The sequence below is a fragment of the Phocoena sinus genome, chromosome 9, assembly GCF_008692025.1.
Source record: "Phocoena sinus isolate mPhoSin1 chromosome 9, mPhoSin1.pri, whole genome shotgun sequence".
In the NCBI taxonomy this organism is placed as follows: domain Eukaryota; kingdom Metazoa; phylum Chordata; class Mammalia; order Artiodactyla; family Phocoenidae; genus Phocoena; species Phocoena sinus.
In genome coordinates, this window is record NC_045771.1 from 10,666,704 (window position 1) to 10,680,881 (window position 14,178).

General features: G+C 40.1%; 1 protein-coding gene across 2 annotated transcripts in view; it reads left to right on the forward strand.

The window, feature by feature from the left end:
* The first annotated feature begins 7,845 nt into the window (after positions 1–7,845).
* Positions 7,846–14,178, forward strand: part of TPK1 (thiamin pyrophosphokinase 1) — a 339,062-nt gene continuing 332,729 nt past the window's right edge. For both annotated transcript variants that reach the window (XM_032644015.1, XM_032644016.1), the window contains exons 1-2: positions 7,846–7,931; positions 8,324–8,382. In XM_032644015.1, coding sequence (XP_032499906.1) covers positions 8,340–8,382 — 43 coding nt within the window. In that variant the 5' untranslated portion in view covers positions 7,846–7,931; positions 8,324–8,339. The remainder of the gene's footprint in view (positions 7,932–8,323; positions 8,383–14,178) is intronic.

The window sequence follows — 14,178 nt, forward strand, 5'->3', positions numbered from 1 at the left end:
GAAATTAGGGACTGCAGGCTTGCCCAGGTCTCTGCAATGTGTGGTACCAGCCTAAGCACATAGATGTTTTGAATTGATTCCTTTATCCTTCCATGCATGATGCATTGTGATTCTTTCACCAATGCGGTGAGATGATGTCACGTTCAGTTCACGCTGATGACTGCAATCAAACAAAAGATAACCAACAGAGAGGGGACAGTAATGTCATTTCGGCAGACTGTTGACCCTTTACCTCTTCGCGCTCCAAAGTTGAGCATTAATCCCAAAGAAGCATCAGGGGGTGTGAAACAGCAGGATGCTTTCTTCTCCACTCAGAATTGCTAGCCCCACAAGTCTAGAGGTGGGAGAGGATAAAAGTTTTGAATCAAACATGAGACCTAAGTTTTTTTGGGTTTTTTTTGCGGTACGCGGGCCTCTCACCGTTGTGGCCTCTCCCGTTGCAGAGCACAGGCTCTGGACGCGCAGGCTCAGCGGCCATGGCTCACGAGCCCAGCCGCTCCGCGGCATGTAGGATCTTCCCGGACCTGGGCACGAACCTGTGTCCCCTGCATTGGCAGGCGGACTCTCAACCACTGCGCCACCAGGGAAGCCCGAGACCTAAGTTTTATAATGAAAAGCTCTGAATCTTAATAACTGAGCCTATTTCAGTATTTAGTTTTTACCATAATATTTAATTTTCATATTAAAATAAACATATTCTAATACTAAAAGAAGCATATTTTAATACTAAAAGTGACCAAAAATTATGAATTGGATTGATGTCCTCAATGAGTCTCATATTTACCAGGTGGGAGTGGGATGGGGGTCAGGTGGTTTTCAACAAAGCACAGGTGGCAGTAGTTACAAAAAATATAGACAGAACGACATAAATTGTGTATATATACATATATGCACATATATGTACACATATATAATATGTTATATAAAGAATATATATTCTTTCTCAGATTCTTTCCCATTATAGGTTATTACAAGATATTGAATACAGTTCCCTGTGGTATACAGTAAGTCCTTGTTGTTTATTATTTTGCTTTTTAATACATTAGACATTTATCTTTATATGGCTTGAAGTAGCAATTGATTTTCATCATTTCCATGAATAGATAATTGCATCAGAATAGTTATTAAATATACCACTGTATTTTTTCCTCTAATTAAAAATATCACACATAAACTCAATTCCCGCATATGAATTTGTTTCTGAACTCTGTTTTGTTCTATCAAACTGTTTCTATGCTAGTGATACCTTTTTTACATTATTATGGTGATATATATTTTTCTAAACCTACTAGGAAAGTCTGTCCTTATTGACCTTTTTTTTTTCCCAAAAAATGTTATTCTTCTCGTGGCATACTTATAAATCAGTTTATAAAATTCCATAAAAATCTTGTTGATACTTTGAAAATCTAAATTTATTAGATTTATTTGGGGATTCTTAATTTTATTTATTTTTATTTTATTTTTAGTGATAATGTGTCTTCTCAATCAAAAACATGTATGTCTTATTATTTATGTCTTAAAACAGGGCTAGTTTTTAACATAATTTTTATATATAGTGTATGTATACACAATGAATGCTTGCTATGTGCTATGCAGGGTGTTTGACACTCAGAATACCGCAGTGAACAGATCAGGCCAAGTCCCTGCCTCATAATGGAAAAGGTCAGTACATAAGTTAACAAGATTAAGTGTTCTAAAGAAGAGAAACAGTGTATAAGATAGAGAGTAACTAGGGGAGGTAATTTTACAAAGGAAAATCAAGGTAGGCTTCTTGGAAGAGGTAAAATGTGAGCTGGGAATGAGCCAATTATGTAAAGAACTTGGCGGGGCCAGGGAAGAACATTCTAGGAGAGGGAAAAAGAAAGTAGAAAGACTTCTTCTGTTTAAAAACACAACGGAAACAAGCATGTGAGGAGAAGAATAAGATAAAGCTGGAGATAGGAAAAGTCCAGATTATTCAGGACCTTTTTGGTTTGGGTTATATTCTTAAAACAGCTGATGAGTTTTGAGCAAGCAGGGACATAACCAATTTTACAATTTAAAAAGGGAGCTTTGGCTACCTTGTGAGGACTAGATTAGAAAGATGCTAGGGTGGAGAAGGGCAGCAGGCAGCAGATAATACAGAGCCTAGTGAGGGACAAGCTAGTTGGCTAGTCCTCTCTGAACATCTGTTTTCCCTTACCTGTTTAGTAATAACACCCATTCTTATCTGGTCCTACTGCATCTCATCTAAGTGATTACACTTCCCAGCCTCTCTTAAAGCGAGGTAGAGCCACGTGATTAAGTGCCACCAGACAATTACTTTTAGACAAAAGCATTGTGTGAGACTTTTGGGAAGCCTTTAAAATATGGAACTTGATCTGAGCCTCTGCTCCGGGAAAACAGTACTGGCTGAGAAATTCCCCACCCTCTCTTTTTCTTTTTTTTCTCAAGTGAGATATAACTGACATTAGTTCCAGGTGTATCCAGCTCAGCATTCTTTATCTCATGAATGATTAGCTGATATTAGAAATGTTTGTCTGCTTGAAAGTAGCTAAACACACACATAATTTCATGTTCAGCTGATTGAGGAATGACCCTGATTGCAAAATGACCCCAACTGCAAATCACCCCACCTGAGACTCGTCTATACCTCCCTATAGACATCTAAAGCAAAACCACATAGTGGAGGCACTTGGATCTTAGGGGATCTAGCGTGTGATCCCTGTTGCAGTAGCCTGAATAAAATGCATTTTGTCTTTCACACCTTTTTATACGGTAGGTGGTGTATCTTCTTCATTCTTCCTCCTTTCTTTCTAATGCTTGAAATGTATAGGTGAAGGAGCACAAGTAGCCTTCTGGGAGCATGAGGTGGCATACATTTAAAATGAACTCTGGGGCTTCCCTGGTGGCGCAGTGGTTGAGAGTCCGCCTGCCGATGCAGGGGATACGGGTTCGTGCCCCGGTCCGGGAAGATCCCACATGCCGCGGAGCGGCTGGGCCCGTGAGCCATGGCCGCTGAGCCTGCGCGTCCAGGGCCTGTGCTCCGCAGCGGGAGAGGCCGCAACAGTGGGAGGCCCGCGTACTGCAAACATAAATAAATAAATAAAATGAACTCTACTTTATCAGACCACGTGGCTATAAAAGGGCTATAAAATAAAGGGTTATAAAAGAAGCACAAAAGAATGTAATGAGCTTACAGAGCAAAGTAAGATTAATTGTGAGAGGCTTGAGTGAATCTCAGGGAAGACTTTTCAGAGAAGATGATCCTTTAGATAGGCTTTAAAATAATGAAAACTTTGATTGATAGTTGAGAGGAAATGACAAGGATGATTGAATCTTGATTCGTATTGACCTCAGCAGGCTGGGATAAGCGATCAGTAGAACAAAAGTTGGCACCTTACTGAGTTTATGGAATGAAAGAAAAGGCAACTTAAAGTTACTTATCAAGGACTGCAGAAGAATAATGATGCTAAGGAAAGAAATGGAGACTCTGGGAGGAGGAATAAATGAATGATTTCAGTTTTAGCCACTTGAATCAGATATAATGGTGAGACATTTAAGTGGAAATATTCTAAAGGCAGCTTAATACTGTTTGAACTGTTAAAGTGAGATCGGCATAAACACACATTCTGAAGTTGAGAGGATGATTTGATTTTCTGAACAAAAATTGCTGAAGTACATGAGGTGATAGAAGCTGATTGAAGACCAGAAATTCCAAGACCACTTAGTGGCAGCAGTAGGGAGAACAGGTGTTGAAGGAAAGAGGTGTTAGCACCTGTGCTCATAGCCTCTCGTAGCTTTCCCCCAACAGTTGTTTGGAGGAATACTCTTCTGCAAGATTTTAAAAGATATACCAAGCAAACAGTGTCCCACGCTCCAATAGTTTTGAGACATTCTGGGTTTGGAGACAAACGTGAGATGTTTAAAGATGTATAATGTGCTATAAATCTCAAAGGAGGTTGGTAACAGTGTGCAGTGTTTTCAAAACTTATTTCACTCCAGAAATTTTTTATTATAAAATCTTTAAAACAACATATATTTTGAACTCCACCAGTTCAAGAAAATGGGGGCAGAATGGAAGACAGTTGGGGAGGGAGATGGGAGAGCCATCTATGTATCGTAGAGAAAAATGCATAACCTATTACTAGAGGTTCCGTCCTATCCCATGAAACTTTTGGGGATCATAGGATCCATTGAAAATTTGGTGGAAGCTATGGAATTTCTCCTCTGAAAATTATACCATGTATGTATATATGTTCCTTTCCCTGGAATCCCAAAATATGACAGGGATTAACAATAATGACCATTAATTTCCTTTTAATATACATTTTCACAACCTTAAATTTCTTTACTATGCATATTGCAAAAATGTTAAGTAATAAAATACAAACATATATAAACTAGAAAGTGATATTTCCCTGAGTCTGCTGCCTCCTATGTAATCCATCCCTTTATCTCAGAGGTCATTTCTAACAATTCTCTTTGTATGGTTATCCAAATACATTTAAATAATATAAGTAGGATTTTTCCTACCACTTGCATTTATAAAATTTACCCTGTCATAGACATTTTCCCACATGAGGGCATATTGATTTAGCTTATTCTTTTTAATAACTGCTGATATGATGCACTATAATTTTTCATTTTTTCCCGCCACGTATTAATCCATTTAACAAACATTTATTGAATCTCTATTATGGGTGAGGTATCTTGTTTGCCTGGAGAAACAGCAATGAACAAAACAGATATGGTTCCTGCTCTTTTGAAGCTCTCACGCTAGCAGGGGGAGAAAAACCATAAACAAGTAAACAAGTAAGTTAAATAACTACAGATTGTGAGTATAGCTCTGCAGGAAAACAAACAAACAAGCCTAGATGAAATAAAGAGTAACCAGGGGAAGGAAGTCAGTTTTGTGCTGAGGCTGGTTGGGTGAGTCAGCTGTGAGAAGAACTGGAGAAGAAGCAGTCTAGGCTACTGCTAATATTTATTGCTATTGCAAACAATTTCATTATGAACATTCAGTAAATACTCACTGATTGCTTACTCTTTGCCAGCAACTGTGCCCGAGTGTGAGGATTGAAAAGTGAACAATTAAAATTTGGTCCTAGTTCTCTTGGAGCCTACATTTTAGGGTAATTAAATAAAATACAAAGACCTCAGCATAGTGACTGGAACATAATAATTACTCAACCAGTGTAAATGTGTCTGATTATTTAAAATACTATTTGCAATCTGGCAAGTAAATTTATCTCATTGTTCAAATTTGCTCTCCGAATGCTATTGAGGCTGTGTTTTTCACATTGTTTGCCATTTGAATACCTTTTGTAATTTGCCGGTATATATCCTTGTAATAAAGAAGAACAAATCTGACTCCATATTGGATCTGTTTCTTTTACTTTAACCTTTGTATTCTATTGCTTTTGCTACAAGTTAATCACTAAAGGGATGTTGCCTATGCCTTAAAGTATACATAATGGCCCTTCTCTCGGAACCCTGCCTCCCATGCTGAGCCTTAAGCTAAAATACTTTCCTTTGGCTCATATGAAACATCATGACTAGGCCCACCTATGAATGGCTGCAGGAAAGAAGAAATTAACACATCCCCTCCAGAGTCTGGCTGGAACCAGGGAACATTTACAATAATGTATCACTTTTTTTTTACTTCACCTCCTCACTTCCCCCTCTTTGTCCTGTAAAAGAAACTAGCATCCAAACCCAGACAAGTCGTTCTTTGGGACACTAGTCCACCATCTTCTCTGTCTGCTGACTTTCTGAATTAAGTAGCTATTCCTTGCCCCAACAAATTGTCTCTCAATTTATTGGTCTGTCAGTGGGGCAAGCAGTATGAGCTTGGACTCTGTAGCATCCTTGGTCATCCATTTACTGGTCTGTTTGCTTTTTACTGATATAGATATAGCAACCACTTGGCTATTACATGGGCACAGTCTCCCTCCACCTCCAGTCTGTTGTCTTTTAGTTTCACTAGTGGCATCTTGAAACGTGGACTTTTGACATTTATTGTGGTTAATATTTCAGTTTTCTTCAGTAATGACTTTGGGAGAAACTTGAGCAAGATTACATATGAAAACTTTGCAAGGATGTGTGTTACAAATATAAACAAGGATGTCATAAGGTGTAAGTGGAATACGTCTCATATTGATGGAGAGGGACAAACGTTTGTTGCAAACCTGTAAGTGCTAGGCACCTGCCCAAGTGTTTATCCATACCAAGTCATTTGATCCTTACAGAACCGTTCCAACGTAGGCAACATTGTTCCCATTTTATATCTGAGGAAACTGAGGTAGAGTTCCAATGTCTCACAGCTAGTAAGTAACATAGTTGAAATGGCCCACCCATGTAACTGTGATGGCAAAGTCATAATATTTAATTTTACAATGATAACTGTAAAGTCCCTAGCAGTTTGGTCTAAAATTGACTGTGAGATAGGTGTAGCCTTGGCTTAATAGTGGTGAATGTGAAAAACACCTGCAAGTTCTATTTGATCTGGCAGCTGAAAAAGTTAATGAGCATGAGCAATGTTGTACTTTTCTATGGTTGCATCACTCCTGGAACATTGTGTCCAGTGTCCAAGATAAACACAGACGGGTATTAGTTGAAGCGTTGAAAATAGGTTTTGTTTAGTAACTACTGACAGTCGAGAAAGAGCTGAGTTCTATTCCTATTTGGAGAGGCGACTGGAACGTTTTAAAGGGAGGATGAGAGACGGGCAAGAGTGGGAGCTCAATAGAGTTAGAGAAGTGAAAATTGCAAAGCGTCGGTCAGTATAGAAGCGACTAGACCAGCTTCGTTTGCTAACTGTCAGCTGCGGAAGTGAGGAGTCTATCCTCCCACAGAGACTGGGAGCCAGAGGCCCTACCCTTCCTGAAGACTGCCTCTGCAGGGAATGGCTCTCGGGTCTTTGAGAGAGATGCTTCTGAGTCTTAAGAAACATATTCACAATTTCAAGCCCTTTGGGAGGTCGGGGGCCTGCCATCAGCTGTTGGCTAGAAGTTTCTCAGCTAGGCATTTTAATGGTTGTGTGTCCTAGGGATCCGCCTAATAGAAACCGTGATAGAGTTGGTCACGTCTCTTAGCGCAGGGGTTTGCACGAGTTGTCACGTGCTGACAGTTGCACGGTTCTCAACAGCTGTCAGAATCACAGTTTCTGAGCAACATTAAATACAGAGGATGGGAACCACGATGGTGGAGTCTAAAAATCATGTCCTATAAGAACCTTGAAAGAACAAGAGTTTAGCCTGGAAAAGGTAAAGCCTAGGGAGTCTAAGTCTATTGATCTGGTTTGCACAGTCTTGGAAAAGGCTGCGTGGCCACAGAATGAACTCTTAAAGTTGGGAGTGTTGGAGCGAGCGGAGATGCAAGTAAGCAGCTTAAAGTTCCTGCCAACGAAAACATTCTGTGATTGTTGCAACCAAGTGAAGACTTTAACGAAGGCGTGCTCCTTAAGTACACAAGCTTCAAGCGAGAGATCAAAAAGAATGAGGACCGAGAAAACGGGCTCTGGATAACTTGGGACGTTTGCTTGGCTCTGACGCCAAGCTGACGAAGGGTAACGGGGAAATTAATGCTTGGTTTGGAGCAAATAGCGGCCTCCGTGCCAAAGTTCAGTGACGAGCGCTCGGCAGAAACACCAGCGATGGCTTCGGGTACGAGCTAGCCTAGAAGAGAGTGCGGCGCGGGAAGAATGCAGCGGCCGGGTGAGCAGATAGTACGGCGCCGTCACCTGCGTGGACACGCGGTTCAGGCGGGGCAAGCTGCTTGCACGCGCCTCCGGCTCCCGGAAGGAGGCGGGGCCGCCTCAAGCGCCGTTCACTTAAATCTGCGAGCGGGGAGCACGCGTCGCCGAGGTTTCTCAGCCGAGCGCCGAGCGGTCGATCGCCCTCGTTCCCGCAGTCTGCGCTCCGCTCGCTGGTGGCTCCACCCGCCATTATGTAAGTGCGACAGCAGCCCAGCGCGCCGCCTTCGTTCCCGGCGTGCGGGCTACAGGCCGGGGCGGGGAGGAGGTGGCCGCCCCTCGCCGCTCTGGCTTTCTTGGCTCCCCCGGTCCCCGGATGGTGACGGCGGCGCGGGGAGACGCTGGATGGGGCGGCCCTGTCGAGGCACGCGTGGCGCCCGCATGCTTTGCCCCTGGCGCCCTGGAACCCCTCGGGCTCGAGTCCCCCGCGTCCCCGCCGCCGCGCGCCCTGCCTGCCGTGCCCGGGCCCGCACGCCAGGAGCGCGGCTCGCTCGGTGCTCCGCCCCGGAGACCAAATGTACTGAGGATTTCGCGCGCTGTTTAATTAGCTAGAAGTTCTAATGTGGCGTTTTTATGTTTTTAATGCAGACACCAGTAATCCGTTATGGAGCATGCTATTACCCCGTTGGAACCCCTGCTTCCCACTGGTACCGTATTTCTTAACACGTTTTACAGTGATATTGATGTGCTCACCCCCAGAGCCTTGATGAGGTTAAGAGGGCTGGACTCCAGACCCAGAATGGTTTCCAGTCTGCCTCAGATGTCCTCCAGTTAGGCATATTACTCAACCTCTCTTGTGCCTCAGTTTCCTTATCTGAAAAAAACGAGGATAGTTTTTAGTCCTTGCGGTGTAGAGTTGTTGTGAGGGCTAAAAGGTGATGTATTTCATGCCCTTCACCTGGAGAAGACTAAGCCCTACTTGTAATGTGAGCTCTTAGGCCCTTAACAGCCTGAACTAATCTTTAACAGTAGGACATTAGACGCCAAAGGGGTAAAGGTCAGTCCTTATTACCTTTATTATTGCCTGCCCATGGTGACCGTTTGTAATCTATGGAAAATGCCTGAGGTTACCCAATAAAAAATGCTTTAAAGATGTAATACTCAAGAATTTTTATTATTTCTAAGTGTAAAGGCATTGTAATTCACATGGAAATAGGTGGAAGAATGAGTTCTTTGAAGCTAATTGTTAGTCGCAGTCATTGTCTAACTGACTTGTGTGCTAATTGCGTGATAAACATTTTTTATTTACCAGTTTTTATTGTGTTTCTGTTGTGTAGAACTTCTAGTTTATCAGTTCATCAATTTAAATAGAATGCATAGCTTTTTCATGTTTAAAGTTTTCTCTAAACCCATGAATTCACGAGTATTTTTGGGAGGGGGCGGGATATTGAATTTGATTTGAACTTGTCAGCTTTCCCACATCCTGGGAGTATTTATGGTAAAACAATCAAAGGATCATAACAGTAGGGAACACTGACTCCTTCCTCTCCAGTCATCTGCTGTGCTAAGTTGTTTATATATACTTCATATCTTATTTTACAAGTAAAGGAAACAGGTAGTAATGGAGCTAGAATCTGAACCCAGATATGTTTACATTGACTTGGTTAAGAGGTTGGGTGTTTAATCATAACTAAACGGCTTCTCCTAAGTTAAGAAAAGCACTGGCAAACATAAATGTTTTGCAAATGAAATTTCATAGTTCTGTTATCCAGCAGTGGCGGCACTAATAGCATTTCCAAGAGAGAGCATTGGATTCAGGTGGCCTGTTGACGTTAAGATTTGTTACTAAATCTAAGTGCTTTAGGTTTCGTTAGAAAGGGGGATTTCTAGTGTTCTCTATGTTTAATGAGATATGTCATATAGATAGTGCTGCATAGTAAAGGTTGGAGTGAGGCAACAGGGTCTCAGGGTTTAAATCTGAGCTTTGCTGGTTGTATTTCAGTTTCTACATCTATAAAATAGGAATCTTTGGTAGGGTTACTGTGAGTATAAATGAGTTGTAAAACATGTAAAGCACTTGGCTTCAAGAGCAGTAAGCTCTTAGATTCAGCAGTAAGGCTAACATGGTTGGATCTCTGGGTCAGTGCTGAGATAGCAAGGGTCTGGAGCAATAGAAAAGTAGGAAATAGTAGGAAACACAGGCAGTTCTGCTCCCTCTGTGTTTTATCAAAGGCTTAGGAAGGAGGCCTAGACTCGTCAAGTCAGACATGTGTAAGCTCCTCACTGGGACAGGGCATGTGGGGGAACTGTAAAGAACTGTGATATCCTCTATGAAGCACAGATCTACCAGGTAGAATCCCGAGCTCCTTGGAGGAGATCTTTGGGATTTAGTGGTTCTCCTAGTTTCCTCCTGTTCCTAAGGGTAACAGTTTGTACAGATTCCCATCTCTTCTCAAACACTGGCCTAGAAGCATGGGCTCCCTAGAAGTTTACTTCGACTCTAGATAAATGAGAGATGTTTAAACACAGAAAAGTGTATGATGAGGGACCCTTGCAATGCCTGGCCTCTTATAGTAGTTCGGTAAGTATTCGAGGTTAACTTTACATTTGGAGGGATTCCCGTCATCAGACAGACACTTAATACTTTATAGCAGAGAGGCAGTTTTTGTATTGATAACTTCTGTGAATTTAATTTTTAGGCATGATGTACCTATAATGTGTACCCAGATTTAGTATAGCAGGCATCCTGACAAACTGATTCTCTTCAGATTAACTAATTGCTAGGTGGACCAAAATGCACATCTCTGGAATGATCATTAGCTCAGGGAAATATATATATATATTTTTCTTGTTGTTGTTGTTTCTTGCGGTACGCGGGCCTCTCACTGTTGTGGCCTCTCCCGTTGCGGAGCACAGGCTCTGGACACGCAGGCTCAGCGGCCATGGCTCACGGACCCAGCTGTTCCACGGTATGTGGGATCTTCCCGGACTGGGGCACGAACTCGTGTCCCCTGCATCGGCAGGCGGACTCTCAATCACTGCGCCACCAGGGAAGCCCGTGATCTGACTCTTAACCACTATTCCGGAATACTTTTTTTATCACCTCTCTGTGTCCAAGCCAAGCTGAACTCCCCACTGTTTACTTATGTGAACATTTATTGGAGCTTCAATACTTTCGCCTTAGCTCATGCTACGTTTATCACCTTGAATGTTCATTTTCAATCCTTAGAATTGTTATTCTAAAATTTTAGCCATTCCGGTGAATGTATAGAGGAATCTGTGGTTTTAATTTGCATTTCCCTTATGGCAGAATGCTGACCTTGTCACTTGTTTATTGGTTGTTTGTACATCTTTGGGAAATGTTTGTCTCTTGCCATTTTTCTTTTTCTTTTTTTTAAGTATAGTTGATTTTTAATGTTTCAGGCATACAGAGTGATTCAGTTATACATATATCTGTAGCTATATCTATATATTCTTTTTCAGATTCTTTTCCATTATAGGTTATTACAAGGTATTGAATATAGTTCCCTGTGCTATACAATAGGTCCTTGGTGTTTATCTATTTTATGTATAGTAGTGTGTATCTATTAATCCCAAATCCCTAATTTATCCCTTCCCTCTATTTCCCCTTTGGGAACCATAAATTTGTTTTCTGTGTCTGTGGATCTGTTTCTTAAGTAAGTTCCTTTGTATCATTTTTTTAGATTCTGCATAAGTGATATCATATGATATTTGTCTTTGTCTGACTTCACTTAGTATGATAATCTCTAGGTCCATCCATGTTGTTGCAAATGGCATTATTCCATTTTTTTTATGGCTGAGTAATATTCCGTTGTTTATATATGCTGCATCTTTTTTATCCATTCATCTATCAGTGGACATTAGGTTTCTAACGTGTCTTGGCTATTATAAATAGTGCTGCTGTGAACACTGGGGTGCATGTATCTTTTTGAATTAGAGTTTTCATCTTTTCCAGATGTGTGCCCAGGAGTGGGATTGCTGGATCATATGGTAGCTCTATTTTTAGTTTTTTAAGGAACTTCCATACTGTTCTCCATTGTGGCTGCACCAGTATACATTCTCATTAACAGTGTAGGAGGGTTCCCTTTTCTCCACACCCTCTCCAGCATTTATTATTTATAGACTTTTTGATGATGGTTATTCTTGACATTTTTCTATTGGGTTGTCTGTGATGTTTTTAAAGAATTTAATTTGTAGGAGTTTCTTTTTCTTAATTGAGATATAATTGATATATAATGTTGTATTACTTTTGCTTTGATACATGTATATATTGCAAAATGATTACCAAGTAGGAGTTTCCTTATGTTTTCTGGATACATAGTTCTTTGTCTTGATTTTCTCATCAATAAAATAGAATGACACTTTCCAAGGAGAGTTATGAAGATTAAAGAGTATCTGTAAAGCGTTTTAACACTGATACATAGTAAGAATGCAGACATTTTAGTTATTTTGCTCATTGACTTCTTAACGTTTTATCTAAAGGTTTTTTTAAATTGATGAAGAGTAATGTTTAACTGGTAAGCACATACTATTGCTATTGTAAACTCTGTAAGTATAGGTGCATTTTCAAAATATTCTTAAAAATCTGGATTTTGTTTTTGCTTTAGTGTCTGATCATTTCAGTTTTTATCAAGCTTTATATTTAGAACTCCATATGTTTGAAAGTAAAGTATTTTAAATACTTCATAGCTAAAATAAAAGTGAAGAGTAAAACCATCCTTAGAATCATTATTTTACATGTGCTCATTTCACAAACCTATGACATAGAGCAAATAATTACAGAGGTTTTAATTTCTGGCTTACTAAAAATACTGATATTTAAACATTTTTGTAAACTTTCACAACATAGTACATACGCATTATAAAAAGGAGATATGGACAAACAAAAATGAAATAAAAATGCTGTATTTCAGCCTCTCAGAGATTACCACTGTTATCTCCATGTTTGTGAACATTTAGTGTGTGTATATTCATATTTATATCCCTCCAGATACTTTCTGTGTATAAATACAGTTAGGTATTTTTAAACCAAAATGAGAACGTACTGTGAGTTGCTTTATTCTGTTCATAACTCTACTTTTCCATGTCAAATATCAGTGTGTAATACCCAACCATATTTAAAGTTTCTCATTTTCAAAACAACTTTTCCAGGTGCTTGTTCCAAACTAGGACTACCTGTGCATTTGGTTCAGTCTTTTTAAATCCAGCACAGTTGTCCCTCACATTTTAAAATCCCCCTTAACATTGAGTATTGACATCTATTTATTTTTATTTTTGGCTGCGTTGGGTCTTCGTTGCTGCACGCGGGGGTTACTCTTCGTTACAGTGTGCAGGCTTCTCGTTGTGGTGGCTCCTCTTGTTGCGGAGCACGGACTCTAGGCGTGTGGGCTTCAGTAGTTGTGGCTTGCGGGCTCAAGAGCACAGGCTCAGTAGTTGGCCCACGGGCTTAGTTGCTCCGCGGCATGTGGGATCTTCCCAGACCAGGGCTCGAACCCGTGTCCCCTGCATTGGCAGGCGGATTCTTAACCACTGCACCACCAGGGAAGCCCCAAGTATTGGCATCTTAAATAAAGTGTTTATATCCCTCTTAAGTTGATATGACGGAATAGAAAAATACAGCAGTTTGGTATGAATCATCATTCACTTAGAAGTATATATAATAAACTGTAACTGAAAAGTTCCATTTTATTTTCCCCACATAATTTCGTCATAAATTTGTGCTAGAAGGCCTTTTATCTATCACTCTCCATTTCTTTGCAAAAAGATTATATACATTTAAATTTTGAAAGGATTCCTGTGACCATAATGCTCTTGGGAGTTATTTCTTCCAAACTGAATTACCATTATTGAGGTTTATTATAAATCAAATTACCATTTTAGGTATTATGAACACACACTTGATCAAGTCAGCATTCTTATATGACACATTTTTGTAACAACTAAGATTTACATGACACTGTGTGCTGGGCATAGTTTTAATGCTTCAACAGGGTAAAACCTATAGAAAAGTTCTGGACCTAGAAGTCCGGGTTTGAGTTTTAGGCATCCTCTTCGCTAGTTATGTGACCTTGGGCATGACACTCAATTTCTTAGAGCCTTAGTTTCTTTATGGAAAGTAGGAATATATACAAACGTGAACTCCTTGGTCAAATTTAAGCTAGTATAAAGTATAAAAAGCAAGTTTAAGTAGAGTCTATGCATATGTAAAATATTTTGTGTTAGATCTTTATTATATTGATTATTACATTTTGAAATGCATTCATTTTTCTAATTCTCAAAGGAGATAGCTATTTATTTAGTAATGTGTTCACTTAGGGCTACCAAAACTATTTTTTCCTGGATTCTGTATTTTTCTTCCACGCTTGTTGAATTTATTATTTCTAGATGCACGAAATTCTTTATAGTGGTCATAGTTTTTTGATGCCTCATGGTTAAGTGGAAATGAATCTGGGAATATCTCAGATTCATTCCTATACTAGTAT